A 14,719-nucleotide genomic window follows, 5' to 3' on the forward strand; every position below is an offset into this window, starting at 1 on the left:
ACTTGGTCCCTTGAAAAGGTGGGCAGCTTCACCTGGACTGCTACAGCTGCAGGTTTAAGTCAATGCTGTGAGTAGATGTGAGAGGAACATTAACTAGTCTGTAGAAATACGTGGATGCTGAAGCCAAAATGATGCGATTGGCCTTCTCCCTTGGCAAGAGTAATGCTGAGCATCAGCAACTTAACTCCACAAAGGGGAGTAATAACAGTAAAACTGCATTTGGGTAAAAGCCTTTTTCTGAAGGTCTGTAATGGTTTCTATGCTTTTTATTTTTGAGATGCTCTGTATGCTGCAAAGCGCAAGAGAGCCAAGAGCTAATATGTACCTCCCCTCCGGAAACAGTCTGAATGTTCTCAGAACAAGCTTCGATTTTCAGGCAATGAAACAATAAACCCCACTTAAATCCTATGCTTGTACACAGCTGCTATCCAGTGTCTATCAATTTAAAACACTTTCAAAGGCTGCTCTGGGAGGACTGGGACTGTGTCCATGCCCAAAAGAGCACGCTGTTTTTGACACTGATTACATTTACCTTGGATTCTTAAGAAGCCTTTAGGCTGACAGTGAAAAAAAAAGTTGCCAATACCAAGGCATGCTGATTTGTTGTAGCGGTAACTGATCATTTCCATACTTGTTTTACTACTCTCAGTCTTCACTATTCAATCCAGCCTGAATCCTCAGAATGAGCCTGAGAAACACAGGACAAGAAGGAAAGGAAGGAAGTTCCTGAATCTAAGATGCATCTTCTCATCCTTTCACAACCATTTGATAAATTTTAATCAAATTCATTAAAAAAGCAGTCAGATTATTATTTCCCTTCCCCATAGCATACATAAACTTATGTGAAAGCTGTTAGAAGTTGACTGCAGGTATCAGGCTCTCTTTTTTGACCCTTATATCAATTTATTATGTCTTCTTTTCACAGTTTATGATCCCCTCTCTGGCCATGTATTTGTGTAATAAGCACGGTCTAAGAAAAATGGTTGGCAAGAAAATAAACACACCAAACCCTTGCTTAAATCAAACCAAGCACCTCTTCATCCACCAAGCTTGTAATCTTTGCACTAGGACAATTATGGGGATAAAGAAAAATTATCACAGCCTATTAGGGAAGAGGTAATTATGGCCATTTAAAAGTTGAGTGCAATTAGAAATGGGTGCTGATTTATAAAGTAGTTAGTACTCAAACACACTAAGTGCAATCCTGCTAATAAGACCATTAACAGCTTCTGCAACTCTCCTCTCCTTCATGTCTAATATTGTCAGATTGCTGGTGACAATCTAGTAACACATTTGAAGTAATTTAAATTAGTTTTTAAATTATTAAAAAAAAAAAACCAACAAACAAACTAAAACAAACCAATTTCTTTTCTGTTCACCCAGAAGAATCCACTGCTGCAGTTGCCTTCCAGAGTACAGGCTGTGGATACCACACCAGATCCATAAAATGTCTTCAATACAATGGTAGACAGCCCTTGTTTTCTCCCTTGCACCTGAGTAGTATTTTCTCAGGTAAGAACATGCATTCATGGAAAAAAAAGTCACTCTGTTGAGTAAAGGTGAACTTTATTAAGTGATGGCCACATGAAAAGGCCACCAAAAACATATTTCCAAACAAAATACTTATCTATCCAGACTAGCAAGTTTGAAATTACTACAACAAATATACTTTTATCTCTTCATACATTTGGTTTCTCAGCTTGTGAGTGGTGGCTGCTATTTGCAAGACTTCTAAGTGAGATATTTTCACAGTACCATCAATAGTAGAACTGGCAGGTAGTTTAGGAAGTATTGGTGCACTGGCTGAAGCTAAGGCATAAGCCAAATGAAGCATATATGTTTAGGCTGGTTTCAAATTCACTTAGTACAAAGTAAGGAGAATTTTTAGGCATTCCTCCACAATTTCATAATATATCATCTCTTATCACAGCAAACAGACGGAAGGATATAGACGAAGGAGGATTTAAAACTAGAAAATAATATAACCCTGTATTCTCACAGTTATACTTTGGGGAAGGAGAGTCATGAAAGAAAAAAAAGCAATCTTACTCTCCTGTGTATAATTTCTAACATGGTTCCCTTTGGCCATCCTGAACCCCAGATTGAACTGGCCACATCTATACAACAGCCTGACAAGTTCTGATCTTCCTGTCTTTCAGCTGGAGCACTTTTTGCTTGCACAGATGAATCTCCCTTCTGGGTAAAGGGAAAATGAAAGACATATAACCCATTCCAAAGTCAGCATTAGATAGCTGAAAATTCAGCCACAGTGCAGATTTGGGAATGCCGAATCACTCCCATTTTTGGTTTTTACTTAATATATAATCTGTATAGTGCCAGCAGAATTACTATTATTATTATTATCATTATTATTATTATTATGCTCTCCTAATGCTTGGGCTGAAGGCAGGCTGTTAAAGATAAAAATCAGTCCTAAGCTTATAAACATTTTGGGCAAGGGTGATATTTTCTGTGAAACATTCTAATAAACGTGGCACTGTAAAGAAAACAAAAAGAACCAGAAAGCAGTCAGCACAGTGCTCTTCCAAAAGAGAACACCACAGTAGCAGTACTAGTTAAAACTTTAAACTATTTTTTGAAAGCAAATCACAGCTACAATGCTGTACATTAAAATGCAAATATATGACATATAAAAAGTTCTCTATGCAAAATAATCCTGTTTCCAGTTCATGTTCTTCTATGCCATTTACTCAATTGTCTGTTAAACTTCATTTTCTTACAGTCAGTTTACTGCCATATAGGAAAGTTCTGGCAACCTTAGCAACAGAAAACAGTTTAGTAATAGTTATTAAAATATTTTATACTAATTAAGATCTCTATCTTTCATTGTAAAAAAAATATATTAATGCAAGTTGTTCACTCCATTCATAAGTACGGTACTCAAGTTTTACTAAAAACAGTGAGCATGCAACTCAGACTTGAAAGAAGTCAATAAGCAACTGGTATTTCATACAGCCAGTGATATATGTTACTTGCACACCTTTATTCACAGCTTGCAACGTTCAATAATTTACAGTTCTGAAATATGTGCATTTTAAGAGGAACTTGTCACAGCTCTTAAGCAATAATGGAGACTAAATCAGGTCAGCAGCAAACGGAGTGTGAACTAAGTGAGACAAAGCCATACCCTTCTACTCATGTGCTTCCATTGATAAAATCAGCAGGAGGATGACTAGCACTTATTTTTATATATGTTTCAAATCTCTCCTGTTGCTGTTTTGGCATTCTTCTGAGTGACATTAAACAAATCCAGCTGAATAAGGAGTTGGAATCCAGCATCCGAGATCTGGTCCAAACCATTCCAAAGGCAAATGCAAGAAAGCCTAAACACAGCCTCCTATTTGCTACCTACAGACACCTAAAAGACTCGTCCCTCACACTACTGTTGATCAATTCTATGTTCTCAAAGTTTCCAGAGGATGTTTTCCCCAGTAGCACAAACCCTAAAGGTTCCAGTTAAAATATATATTGGAGGGGAAGAAAATAGAAGTGCCTAAAACAGTGGAAAGGAATTAAAATACCTAAATAAAGCCCATTGGCTTTGTTGATTGTGTACTGAAATATATACAACAAGCAAAAAATTAAACCAAAAGCAAACTTACTGAACAGTTTATTCTCAACATGTTGCCATTCTGCTGTTCATATGTTTGGATTAATCTCAGCCTGAAATAAGGCAATATTAAAGGAACAAGCATCATTTCCTCAGAGCTAAGGTAGGCAGGAAAGGAGGAGCCCTATTTAGTATTTGTATGGGTACCAGGGAAAAACTCTCTGTAAAACAACAAGGAGAATATGAAAATATGAGTGAAAAAGACAGACTCTCGTTTAAACATAAGCAGGATTCAAACATGTGTGTGCTCTTTAAAACCTTACAAATAAATTAAGATGGTAAAAGGCATTATGGACTGTATAAGGGAGAAGACAACTGAAGGTAAAAAGAGGGGCTGTGTTGATAACAGAAGAAGAGATGGTAGAAATTTATTTTTCTTGGGAAAAACATATAACATTCTGTTGAGTAACCTGGAACAGAGACCATCTCATCTGTGCAAATATCTGTGCAAACAATGTACACACACACAGGTAAAGGAGAGAATAAGATCTTCAATCATTAGAACATTTAAAAAATGCATCTATTGACAAAAGCTTCATTCTTTTCTCTCAGAAGTTAATGTCAGGAGTCTGACCTGTGGGCTCAGAATCATTCTTTAGTGTCTTCACTATGACTAAGTCAGTATGAGTAGTCTTGTCATCCAGCTAGAGACATTGTTACAGTAATGAAATATTTCTTCCTGGTCTTTTCCACAAACTTCCAACCTCAGATTAAAAAGCCCTAGTTTAAGCCCTTTCTCACAAAGCTTCAGCTCACTTAGGACCTCTGAGTCTTGGAGTACTATCCAAAGGCTTCCATAAATGCCATTTAGTACCATGCCCAGGTGTGACAAGCACTGCATTTCATACAGATTTTTGCACCCTCTACATTTTGTGAACTGTTGCCTTCATGTTCTGCAAAAGCAAAATAATTTAAGAAAGACAACTTCAAAGCAGAAAATGCCCTTTCTGTTTCTTAATTAACTTACATTTTGTAGCTATCACAAGAGAGGAAATAATTTTAAATTTCTTAAATGTGCAGAGAGTAACACTAACCATATAGATTAGCTAACTGACAGTGATATGTGAAAGCAACTGTAAACACTTTTAAATGCTTAAAATCTAAACTCTAGTTATTCCAGTTAATATAAGGTCAAACTTTTAAACTGATATCAAAAGAACTATCATAGGTTGACAAATTCTGTTTCCAAGCTATTTGCAATGAATTTGTCACATCTCATAGTTCTTATTATCTGCTTTAACATTTACAAGAAAAATAGTTCACTGCTGCCAGAGCACAACATAGGACCATCTTTCAGAGCTACTGCAGGCTTCTTTCTTAGTGGAGCCTAAAAAGCTGAAAAAAACCCACACAAAAATAAAACCCTGTAGTTCAATGATACAACACCAAGAGATCTACAGTAAGATTTCTCAGTTTTGCAGCTGTGGAATGTTTTTAAAGATTCAGTGTTTCCACTGTTTTATCGAAGTCCTGACCAGCTGTGGAGGTACGACGCCCACCCAGAAGGCCGTGAGGTACTCTCTTCTTCACCTGAAGGAGGACAAAAAACATACTCTGTGTTAGACAGTGCATCATTTGGTTACATATCCTTGCCCCCATTCCTTGCCTTTTTCACATGCTGGCCTCAAGCTTGGTGAGAAAGGAATTCACTCTTGGGCTGCCACAGACATGGACTGTACCACCAAATCCACTTTGGGTACTTAAGAATGTCTGAAAAACGTAATTTATCACCCTTCTATAGAAAAATCCCATCAGTCTTCATTAGAGGGCCAGAACAACATCAACATGCTATGAACTTAACTTAGATCTTATTTTTCCAAATGCAGCCAATCATGGAATGTAATACTTGAACACTTCCCTTTTTGATTTTGTTCACAAATTTTAAGTTCTGCTAGGTACATGTGTTGCTCACTGATTTCATTAATTCTAAGATAAAGTATAGGTCAGTTGCTAATGAAGTACAAGAAGCTACAGTTACTGTCATTGAGAAGTGACAAACAATACCTTAAAAAGCATTTAAGGGAAAAAATGCTGCTAAGAGTATTTGAAACAGAAACAGAACATTATTGTACACAGAAATCCAGTGTTTATTTCTTGCAAATGCCTAACTCTTTTTATGTCCTTCCCTAGTTCCTTTATTTCTTCAATGAAGAGCACATTTTAAGATATCTTTACATGTATTATATTGAAACTAATATAAGATCTGCAGTACTGCCTTGATAGGACCACTTTAGTTATCTGTTTAGAACATCTGCAAAGAAAATAATTCAATCATATAAACCTCTATTTTGAAAAAAATTTTTAAACCCTATTCAAAACATGAACACATTACATTTTTCAACTTACCATTGTCTTCCTAAAATGTGAATGTTTCAGAAGAAATTATATTTTTATGTCAATCTTATGGTATTTGTTCTGTTTATTGAAAACTGAAGAGTAACTTTCTGGTTCATTAGCATTATGACTGGTTCATTAGCATTATGGTACTTAGTTTTTTCTCAAAGGTCTACACAACAGACAGCACAGAACTATCCTTTTCCTTTTTCACTTTTCCTCTTTTATGTGACAATATTTTGAACACCACCTACCTTGGGCAATTGCAACCAGCTTCCCCTTCTCTTCAGGGCTGAGTTGCAACATGGTGTCTATTACTGGGAGCAGCCGCTCCTTCTCACTTCCTGATTTCAGAAATATGAACTGCAATAGAACATTCTTCAAGTATTCTAGATTAGCCACAGACTTTTCTCTCTCTTGATTTCTTTCCAATCTTCTTATTTCATTCTTAAGAAGCTGCAGATGAGGAAAAAAAATGTAATACTGCTTGCCTCACTTAATGAGTAATTGAACAAAGGTCTTTTGAAGAGCTAAAAAATGAATTGTGCAGCTTGCTTCAAAAAGAAAAATGCATGTTTAGCAACATATTCAGGACAAAAATTCAGTGAAAATTAAATATGTGATAATGCTGTAAGAAATAACTTATTGACTAAAAATACCCTTTTTGGATAAAATTTGTGCAGTGTAGAGATACAATATCAGTGATAGAATAGTAGTAACAGTGGAACAGAACTCAGAAATCTGATGATATTAATTTAAAAGCATATTACAAAAGAAAGCTTAGTACATATAGAAATATCTTCAGAAAGCTCACTTATAGTGAGCTTAGTTTATGTGTCTTCTTCTTAGTTCATGTGCCTTCTTTAAACTTAAGACAGCTAAAATAGGTTACAGAAACAGATACCAGACAATGCTTCTGTTGGCATTTACTGCTTTTATCTAAGTGAAAATAGTACAGACCCTTTACTAAACTTTAAAAACATTAAACTTTTTAATGTTTACCAACATTAAAATTTTTAATGTTTACTAACATTAAACTTTCCAACACCAGAAGTTTTTCTGTAGAAGCTTTTACTCCTACACTCCTCTCTCCCCTCCCCTCAGCCAACTAGAAACTGTGGTGGAAAAAAAACCAAAAAACTGAAGTATACTCTGGAAGCACTAATTAGACCTGTGGAATAAAAACCCCTCCCAAATTAAGTTATATATCACCAAATTTTATTGACTGGGATTTTCTGAAAGATATTTGGTCTAAGAAACAGACCATGGAAATTAGAGCTGTCCTCACATCTCTTGTGTGTCTGCTAACCTTTATTTGTTCCATTAGGATTGCATTGGTTGCTTCTGATTCACGAAGTAATTCATTCAAGTGATCAGCACTCTTAGTTGTTGTGTTTAGTTTCTGAATCAGTTCATCCTTGCTGAGATCTGCTTGCCACTGAGATGGTTCTGCAATTAATTGGAAAAGAAAACTAAGAGAAGGGAAAAGCACTTGCATCTACTTCATACTAACTTAACATCAGATCTTGATTAATGTAGTTTCTTATGAACAGAATTCATGCAAAGTCAGAGTGCAGACTTAACAGGCATCAATGCCTGTGGTGCATGCTTATTTTCTGATCTATTTCTGTTTATATATTAGAGGGGGGCTGGCAAAATAGCGCTAGAGTACCTCAAGATACCTGGTTTTAACTTATTCTCTGTTTCCTACCCAGAAATGGAGATTTTCAACATTTATCCATGAAGTGTTCAAGCAGACTTTTAAAACAGGATTCTATGCTACCATGTATTTTTCTTGGTTTTGGGTACTCCTAAAACATTCTTTTTCATGCTGGATTTCACTTTCCTAGAAAAAAAGACTTTTGAGTAAAGAACTGTTCTAATAAGCCTCATTAAGATAAACAGAAATTTTATCCTTTCACTAACAGGGTTAAATCAGCACTTAACTGTCCCTAGTAGAGACTTAGCCAGAATACAAAAATTTCTCTAACTATTCACTGACTTGCTCACCCAGTCTTCTACCTTTAAAAGCTCAGAAATATGACATCTTTAAATCACTAAAACCTGTAGAAATGTCCTACTGTAAGTCCTTAATTAATGACAAAACTCATACAAAAGTTAAGGACAGTGTAAACTCAGTAGCACTTGACTAGACTTGTGTCTTGCACCCACAAGCATAAAAACACAATGATCTAAAATATTTTGAGGGCACGAACTTCTGCAACCTATGTAGGCAAGCACTTCTGAAAGCCACGTCCTACCTACCAGACTTTGCTTCTGGTGAGTTCAGCAGTTGCTCCAAGGACTGAACATAGGTGCTGGCTGAGGACACAGACTCTGTGTCTGTTGTTTCCATACCTTCTCCCTCTTCCCTAGCCACAGTGTGCACATCGAGCACAGGAAGCTCAGTGTTCCGCCGCTCTCTCAAGTTCTTCGTTGCCGGATTTGAAACAGCTGGACCTGAAAGATACTTACTGATGTTCATACCAGAATGAAATTGGGAGGGCTGTTTCCTAGGTGTGACTGTCAGGGATTGAGAGTGGTACATAAAATAGTCTTCAAAATGCCAGGAAAGGTGAAGCCAAAAGAAAAAGCCAGATATGCACATAACATTTATAATAGTAAAATACAGCCTTTCACCTCCGAATTGCCATTCCAATCTAAGTCTGGTTCTACACCCAAACCTGACTGGCAATTTTTTTTTCAGTGACTGTGAAACCTTCATGCAGATCTCCCTGAAGATGTGTTTTAGTTATGGTAAGATTAACAAATATCTTTAATGCAAAACAATTTGCTTTTGTTTCAACCAGTCCTGTGGGAAGTGTAAATTCTTCTGTTTTATTACTGTGTGCATGACCCTTCTACTTCAGTAATAACAGAGCAACTTAAACTACTACTGCTGCTTGGCAGATGTCCAACTACATCCTGATTAGTAACTTTACAGATACAAAAACAGTACTTGAGATTGAAGACAGTAAAATCTTAAATTGGAAGAAGGATCAAATAGCAAGTATAATAAACAGCATGTATACAAATAACAGCTGTCTTAAAACAGCTTCCAAAACACTTTTCTTCAGCTTTACACTTCATACTTGAGGCAGATGTCCAGCATGCTCCAAAGCCTGAGACAACATGGTAAGAAGAACACCAAATATTTTCAAAGTAATTTCCCTCCATCTGTCTGATACTGCAGAAGACGTACCAGTAGCACTGATTCTAGAACAGAATAGTCCAGTTGGAAGTGACTTACAACAAGTATCTAGTCCAACTGCCTGACCACTTCAAAAGCTAAAACTTTATCAAGGGCATTGTCAAAATGCCTCTGTTTCAGGCATCAATGGGAAGCCTGTTACAGAGCATGACCACCCTCACAGTAAGAAAACGCTTGCTACCGTCCAGTCAGAACCTCTCCATGGCAGCTCTGAAGCAATCCCACATGCCCTATCACTGAATACCAGGGAGAAGAGTTCAGCACTTCCCTCCTCACTTCCCCCACTCAGGAATCTGTAAGACAGCCATGAGGTTGCCCTCAGCCTGCTTTCCTCCAAACTAGACCAATCCAGATTCCATAGCTGCTCCTCATAGGACAGTCCTTCCTGCCCTTCATCACCTTTGCTGCCCTCCTCTGGATGTATTCAAGGACCTCAGGGTTCTAAAGCAACAGTAAATAATAACAAAGACATACTCCCAACTCGGTATCTGTGGACTGAAACAGCATGATGCAGATTTCCCAGTAAAAGCTGCTGGTGATTTTACAGAATCAAACACTGTAAGCACATTGTAGTTTCAGACTGAGGTACACAAATTGGTAACTAACCCATGAAAACCTGGTGTTCTGCCTGGAAGTTACCTCTAGCGCTTGGTTCACTCTTGAGTTGGAAGAGCTGAGCTTCTACTCTGGAGAGTTGCTGCTGAAGTGTCTCTACTGTCTTCCTGTGCTCTTCTTGCAGGTTCCTGACCTGATCTCTGAAGTTGTTGCGGAGAGCTTCATTCTGGGCTGTCAGCTGACTCAACGCCTGGGCGTGCTCTGTTTTGATGACCATGTTCTCAGACTGTATTGTGCAGAGTCTGAAAACAGTGCATGCACAAACAGTAAGACAGAAGCAGCAAAACACTGTAAGATTTACATTTCAAAATTTTTACAGTTTGAGTCAGTTTTCAATTTTCATGTGTATGATTATCTTAGAATGACTATGTGTGCAACTTTTTTTCATTTAAAGTCCTCTTTTTACAGGGAAAATCTGAGACTGAAAAAGCTACACATTACTTATTATATGAATGCACTGTGCTATATAACCTTGACTTTTATTTCAGAACAAAAAATTCAGACATCTTTGGAAAATAATGAAAGAGACCCTGTGGTCTAAACATTTCTTAATTTTAAAGCTTCATCATGACTGTTTATAGTATCATACAGGGCACAACACTTATACTCCACTTCCTATAACCTTTATTTACCAAGCACTTACTTGGTACTTCTAAAAACACAGGTTTCTAAGAAGGGAAGTTTATTTTTTTTAAACCTCAACTTTCAGTGCAGAGGAGTGTAGCTGTTAGCAAGAAAAATGTCAGTAATTCATCAGTTGTACTTGGTTTGGAGGCACTCCAGAAGCACACCAAAATTGTCACAAGCAAGTAAATACATTAAATAAATAATAATATATAATACAGACATGATATATACTAATATAATAAAGAAAGTCACAAGCAATTAAACAAATGCATTTATGGAGAAACTAAGCCCAGGACTTACCCTTATAAGCATACAGACTTAAACAGAGCCAGAGCAGTGTTTAGGTATAAAGGGAACCTATTGTGAAATGGGTTGTTTCCCGAAAAATGCAGAACATAATTTGGTTGACTACAGTGAATCATTATGCAGCTATCAGGAACAGATAAAACTGTACAAAGACAGTGACAAGAAGTCAACAGTTCCTAATATCAATCAGTAATTTCTAATTAAGACTTCATGTGAATATCTCTGTACCTTAAAGGTTTGCAGAAATCTCAAATTCCCCTATCAGCTACTATTTCACTGTCATTGTGGAAGCTTCTGATGGCTTGTGAAAAATAGCAAACAATCCTTTTGTAATTCCTTTAACTTTCTCAACAACATGCCTTTTTTTGTGAAGTACAGTTATAGGCTTCAACATGTTAAGATCTTAACATTCAAAAAAAATAAAATATCCCTATCTTTTCATCAGCAGACCATACTTTTCACGGAGTTCTGCTTCTTTTGCAACAGTCTCTTGCAGCATCTTATTGTGTCTTTCCAGCAGGGTGTCATGTTCTGACTGCAGCGCCTGGAGTTCAGATGCATTCATCTGTGAATTATGCTGAGCATCTTGCAGCTTAACTTTAAGTTGATCTATCACCATTTCCAACTGTTCCCTACACATGGAAGAAAAAGGAATACACAACACACATTTAAAATAATTAAATTATTTCAGAACTTATATGATACCCACAACATTTTGGATAGCTCATCCAATTTGCATATTTATTAATAAATCGACACAGCACTAAGACCAGAATAATTTCAGAATGTGGCTACAGCAGAAACAATCAGATCTTGTTTCAACATAGATACAAATAAGTTTGCCACATCCCATCTGAACTGCTGGGAATGAAACTATTAGGGTAGGAAGCATGACTGATAGCACTTTCTGCTTCAAGGAGGGACAAGACAGAAGGAAAATAACATATGGGAATCAAATAGGAGAAAAAATTTCTTCTTAAAAGTGGTGAGGCTTTTTTTTTCATTTGTTTAGTAAATGCACTTCAGTTCAATAAGACCAAATACAGGGGACAAATGGTTGGAGAAGATTTTGAGCAAATTATTAGAAAGCAACATCAAGTTGATAACAGATAAACTCAATTGGTCAGAAACAATTCAAACTCAGAAATATCAGGAAGAAAAAATCTTAAGTCACACGCATTCTTTTTTTACTGATTTCTGTGTTTATATACGCAGACCCCTCCATTATCTAATGAACTGTGTATGTCACTAATCCTTAGGGTTGATACTTGTAAATAATTTCTTTGGGAACTGTTCGTGATCTGTTTATTGCTTATCCAATTTGTTTCCAAGATGGTTCTCTCTCACAAAAAAATTATCAATACCAGAACTTCTTAAAATTCTGCAAATAAGAGAGTCAAAGAAATGCAGCTCTTACAGTTTGACTGCTTCAAAAGCAAGAATGTCTCAAGAACCCCAAAGCAGCCCTAAATCCGAGTCCCCTAACGAGGCACAAGTCGCCCTCTGGTGGATGCCTGGCCGCAATTGCCGGCACCGACTGAGGGTCCGTGTCGGAAACCAAACCTGACATTTCTCACATAAATGCCCCGTCTGCCACCAAGGGCAGCCATCAATGACTCATAAAAATAACTTGCACAAACTGATGGACTTTTGCAGTCAGTTGAGACATTTATGAAGTGAATATGAATATACCTGGCTTATGACTGTACTTAAAGGATTTTCAGGGAACTTCTGGTAGTGCTACTTTTTACCTTCCAAGTCTTGTCTCATATGATACAACATAAAGGATTTCATAAATATGCAGTAGCTGATGACTGAATTGGCATCCAGAGCTTTACCTACACTTAACCACTCACTCCTGAAAAAGTTCAGAGTGAGCTCAGTTGAACTGAACCAATCTGCTCTTTTCCTCTTTGTTGCAAATGGCACTTGGCAACTTCACATCAGAGAAAATGACGTGTCAAGTCTACACAGAATGTGCAGGCTAATTTCTGCTCATGACAGTCACAAAAACTTCCTAAGACTTTACTTCTCCTTCCAACTGTAACAACAGGTAATCTACACAAAAATAATGGTTAAAAAGACAAATCCAGCTACTAGAAACTAATATGCACCATGACAGTAGGAATTGATATTTCTTCTGGTCAGCTAGGCAGTGCCACAGTTGGATTACAAATCAAGTAAAAATGTTAGTTTTACCTTTCTTGTTTGGCTCCTTCAGATTCTGTCTGAGCAGTAGATTTATTCTTTTGCTGCTTTAGAACATTATGAACACGGACTTTGTAGCTCTCAAATTCAGATGTAATAGATGCTTGTTCAGCCTATCACACAGAAAACAAAGCTGTAAGTTATACTATTAACTATTACTCCCTTATTTCTCTATAATGAAATGCATCTTACACTGAAAAAAATTAAAACCACTTGCTGCATTTCCTTCTTTAAAAGAGGTAATTAAAACAGCGACCACCATAACAAGTTTCTTTAGATTTTAACTGAGTATCATATAATGTGAAACTTGAGACACTGATTTTCAACATACCAGTATCAAAGAAAAGAGAGAGTACTTGAAAATTCAAAAACTGCATTCAACTGAGAGATTCATAACCCAGAGGATCTATGAACAGCTTTAAATGCAGGCAAAGGTGACAGAAAATACAAGAGGCATAATTCTGTTTCTCGCCAATACTACAAGGGTGGCAAAAATTCTAACATGCCATAAAGTTATGCATAATTCTGAGGAGTTAAGTCAGTCTTGCAATGGTATTACATAGCACCAGATATAATATTCTAGTTGACTGCAAAGGTGTTTGGTCTGTCTTTTCTTCTAAATTCAGCTGTTGCCTGAGTTTCTGTGGACATACAGAAAGCTGCCTCACATCACAGGAGCTTCATCCTTGACTGTACATGATACAGCAAAGATTATTGCCCCCCTTCCAGTACTCACATTGCATATTCCTCTTAAAAAGAAAAACAAAACAGCACTGACACAGGTTTTCTTTCTTGGATCTTAGGACAAGCTCATGGATTCATTAGTCACTCCCATTTACAGGTAACTAACATGTTCTCATCACCAAGAGGAGGATTTTGGAAACTTTCCCTTCAGCTGAACTGGTAACTGAAATTCTACAGAACTGACTCTGATTAGCCACTGGTCCAGATTTTCAGAGTCTGCATGTTTTGTAGCCATCTTCTTTACATTAATCCTTTGCTTTTCTTCCTGTCAAACTGTGTGAATATTCCTAGGTCAGGTACACAGTCTTAAATGTCAGCACGGTTTCTGTTTTCTACCATCTGCTTTGGTGTCCACATTTCCTTTAGAGGGAATTTTCCTTTGCTAATAACCTTGTAATAATATCTATTTTCCATATGTAGGGCATCTAAATAGGAAAGCTAGCCCTCCAAGAGGTTCAAGCCATGCTAATATGGAAGATCTACAACATTGCTGATTTCACAGCATCACAGAGCAAACCACCACAGACAAATATTGTAAGCCCCCAGGTATGAAGAATATATTTGTAAAACCATGATCCATATGTACCAGCACAACTAAGGCAAACCTATAGTAGCAATCACAAAGTTTGCCCATTTCAGTTCAGCTTTTTAAAATGTAGAAGTTCTTTCGAGAGGCTGCATTCAGCTGTTGCTTACCTGCAGGGTGCACCTACCACCACACCTACCATACAACAGTGGCCACAGAGTAGTGCAGTAACCCCCATAAAGGTGATTTGTACATAAGAGTACTACTATATTTTGAATCTGTTTGTCTCCAATGCAAACCCTGCATTCCAGGACCATCAAAGAATGTTATATGAGAAAAAAAATCCCAGAAACAATAATAAACTTCAGCAACAGTGTCAGTTTTCCATGTAGTTCAGCTGCCAATTAAGAAGCTGCTCACATTTCAGCATATTAAAAGGTGCTTGCAAATATATTTTTTCACATTTTTTTTTCTTTAAAGTGATATCTGTGTTAACTGGTTTTATATAAAGCAACTT

General features: G+C 37.0%; 1 protein-coding gene across 1 annotated transcript in view; it reads right to left on the reverse strand.

The window, feature by feature from the left end:
• Positions 1 to 1,452: 1,452 nt before the first annotated feature.
• GCC2 (GRIP and coiled-coil domain containing 2) overlaps positions 1,453 to 14,719 on the reverse strand; it is a gene marked incomplete at its 5' end in the record, with an annotated part of 30,897 nt that continues 17,630 nt past the window's right edge. Inside the window, 7 exons of the mRNA XM_084225675.1 lie at positions 1,453 to 5,161; positions 6,220 to 6,421; positions 7,275 to 7,414; positions 8,231 to 8,425; positions 9,816 to 10,033; positions 11,180 to 11,356; positions 12,924 to 13,045. Coding sequence (XP_084081801.1) covers positions 5,091 to 5,161; positions 6,220 to 6,421; positions 7,275 to 7,414; positions 8,231 to 8,425; positions 9,816 to 10,033; positions 11,180 to 11,356; positions 12,924 to 13,045 — 1,125 coding nt within the window. The 3' untranslated portion in view covers positions 1,453 to 5,090. The remainder of the gene's footprint in view (positions 5,162 to 6,219; positions 6,422 to 7,274; positions 7,415 to 8,230; positions 8,426 to 9,815; positions 10,034 to 11,179; positions 11,357 to 12,923; positions 13,046 to 14,719) is intronic.

Source organism: Fringilla coelebs (assembly GCF_963513975.1).
Source record: "Fringilla coelebs genome assembly, chromosome: 2".
NCBI classification, from domain to species: domain Eukaryota; kingdom Metazoa; phylum Chordata; class Aves; order Passeriformes; family Fringillidae; genus Fringilla; species Fringilla coelebs.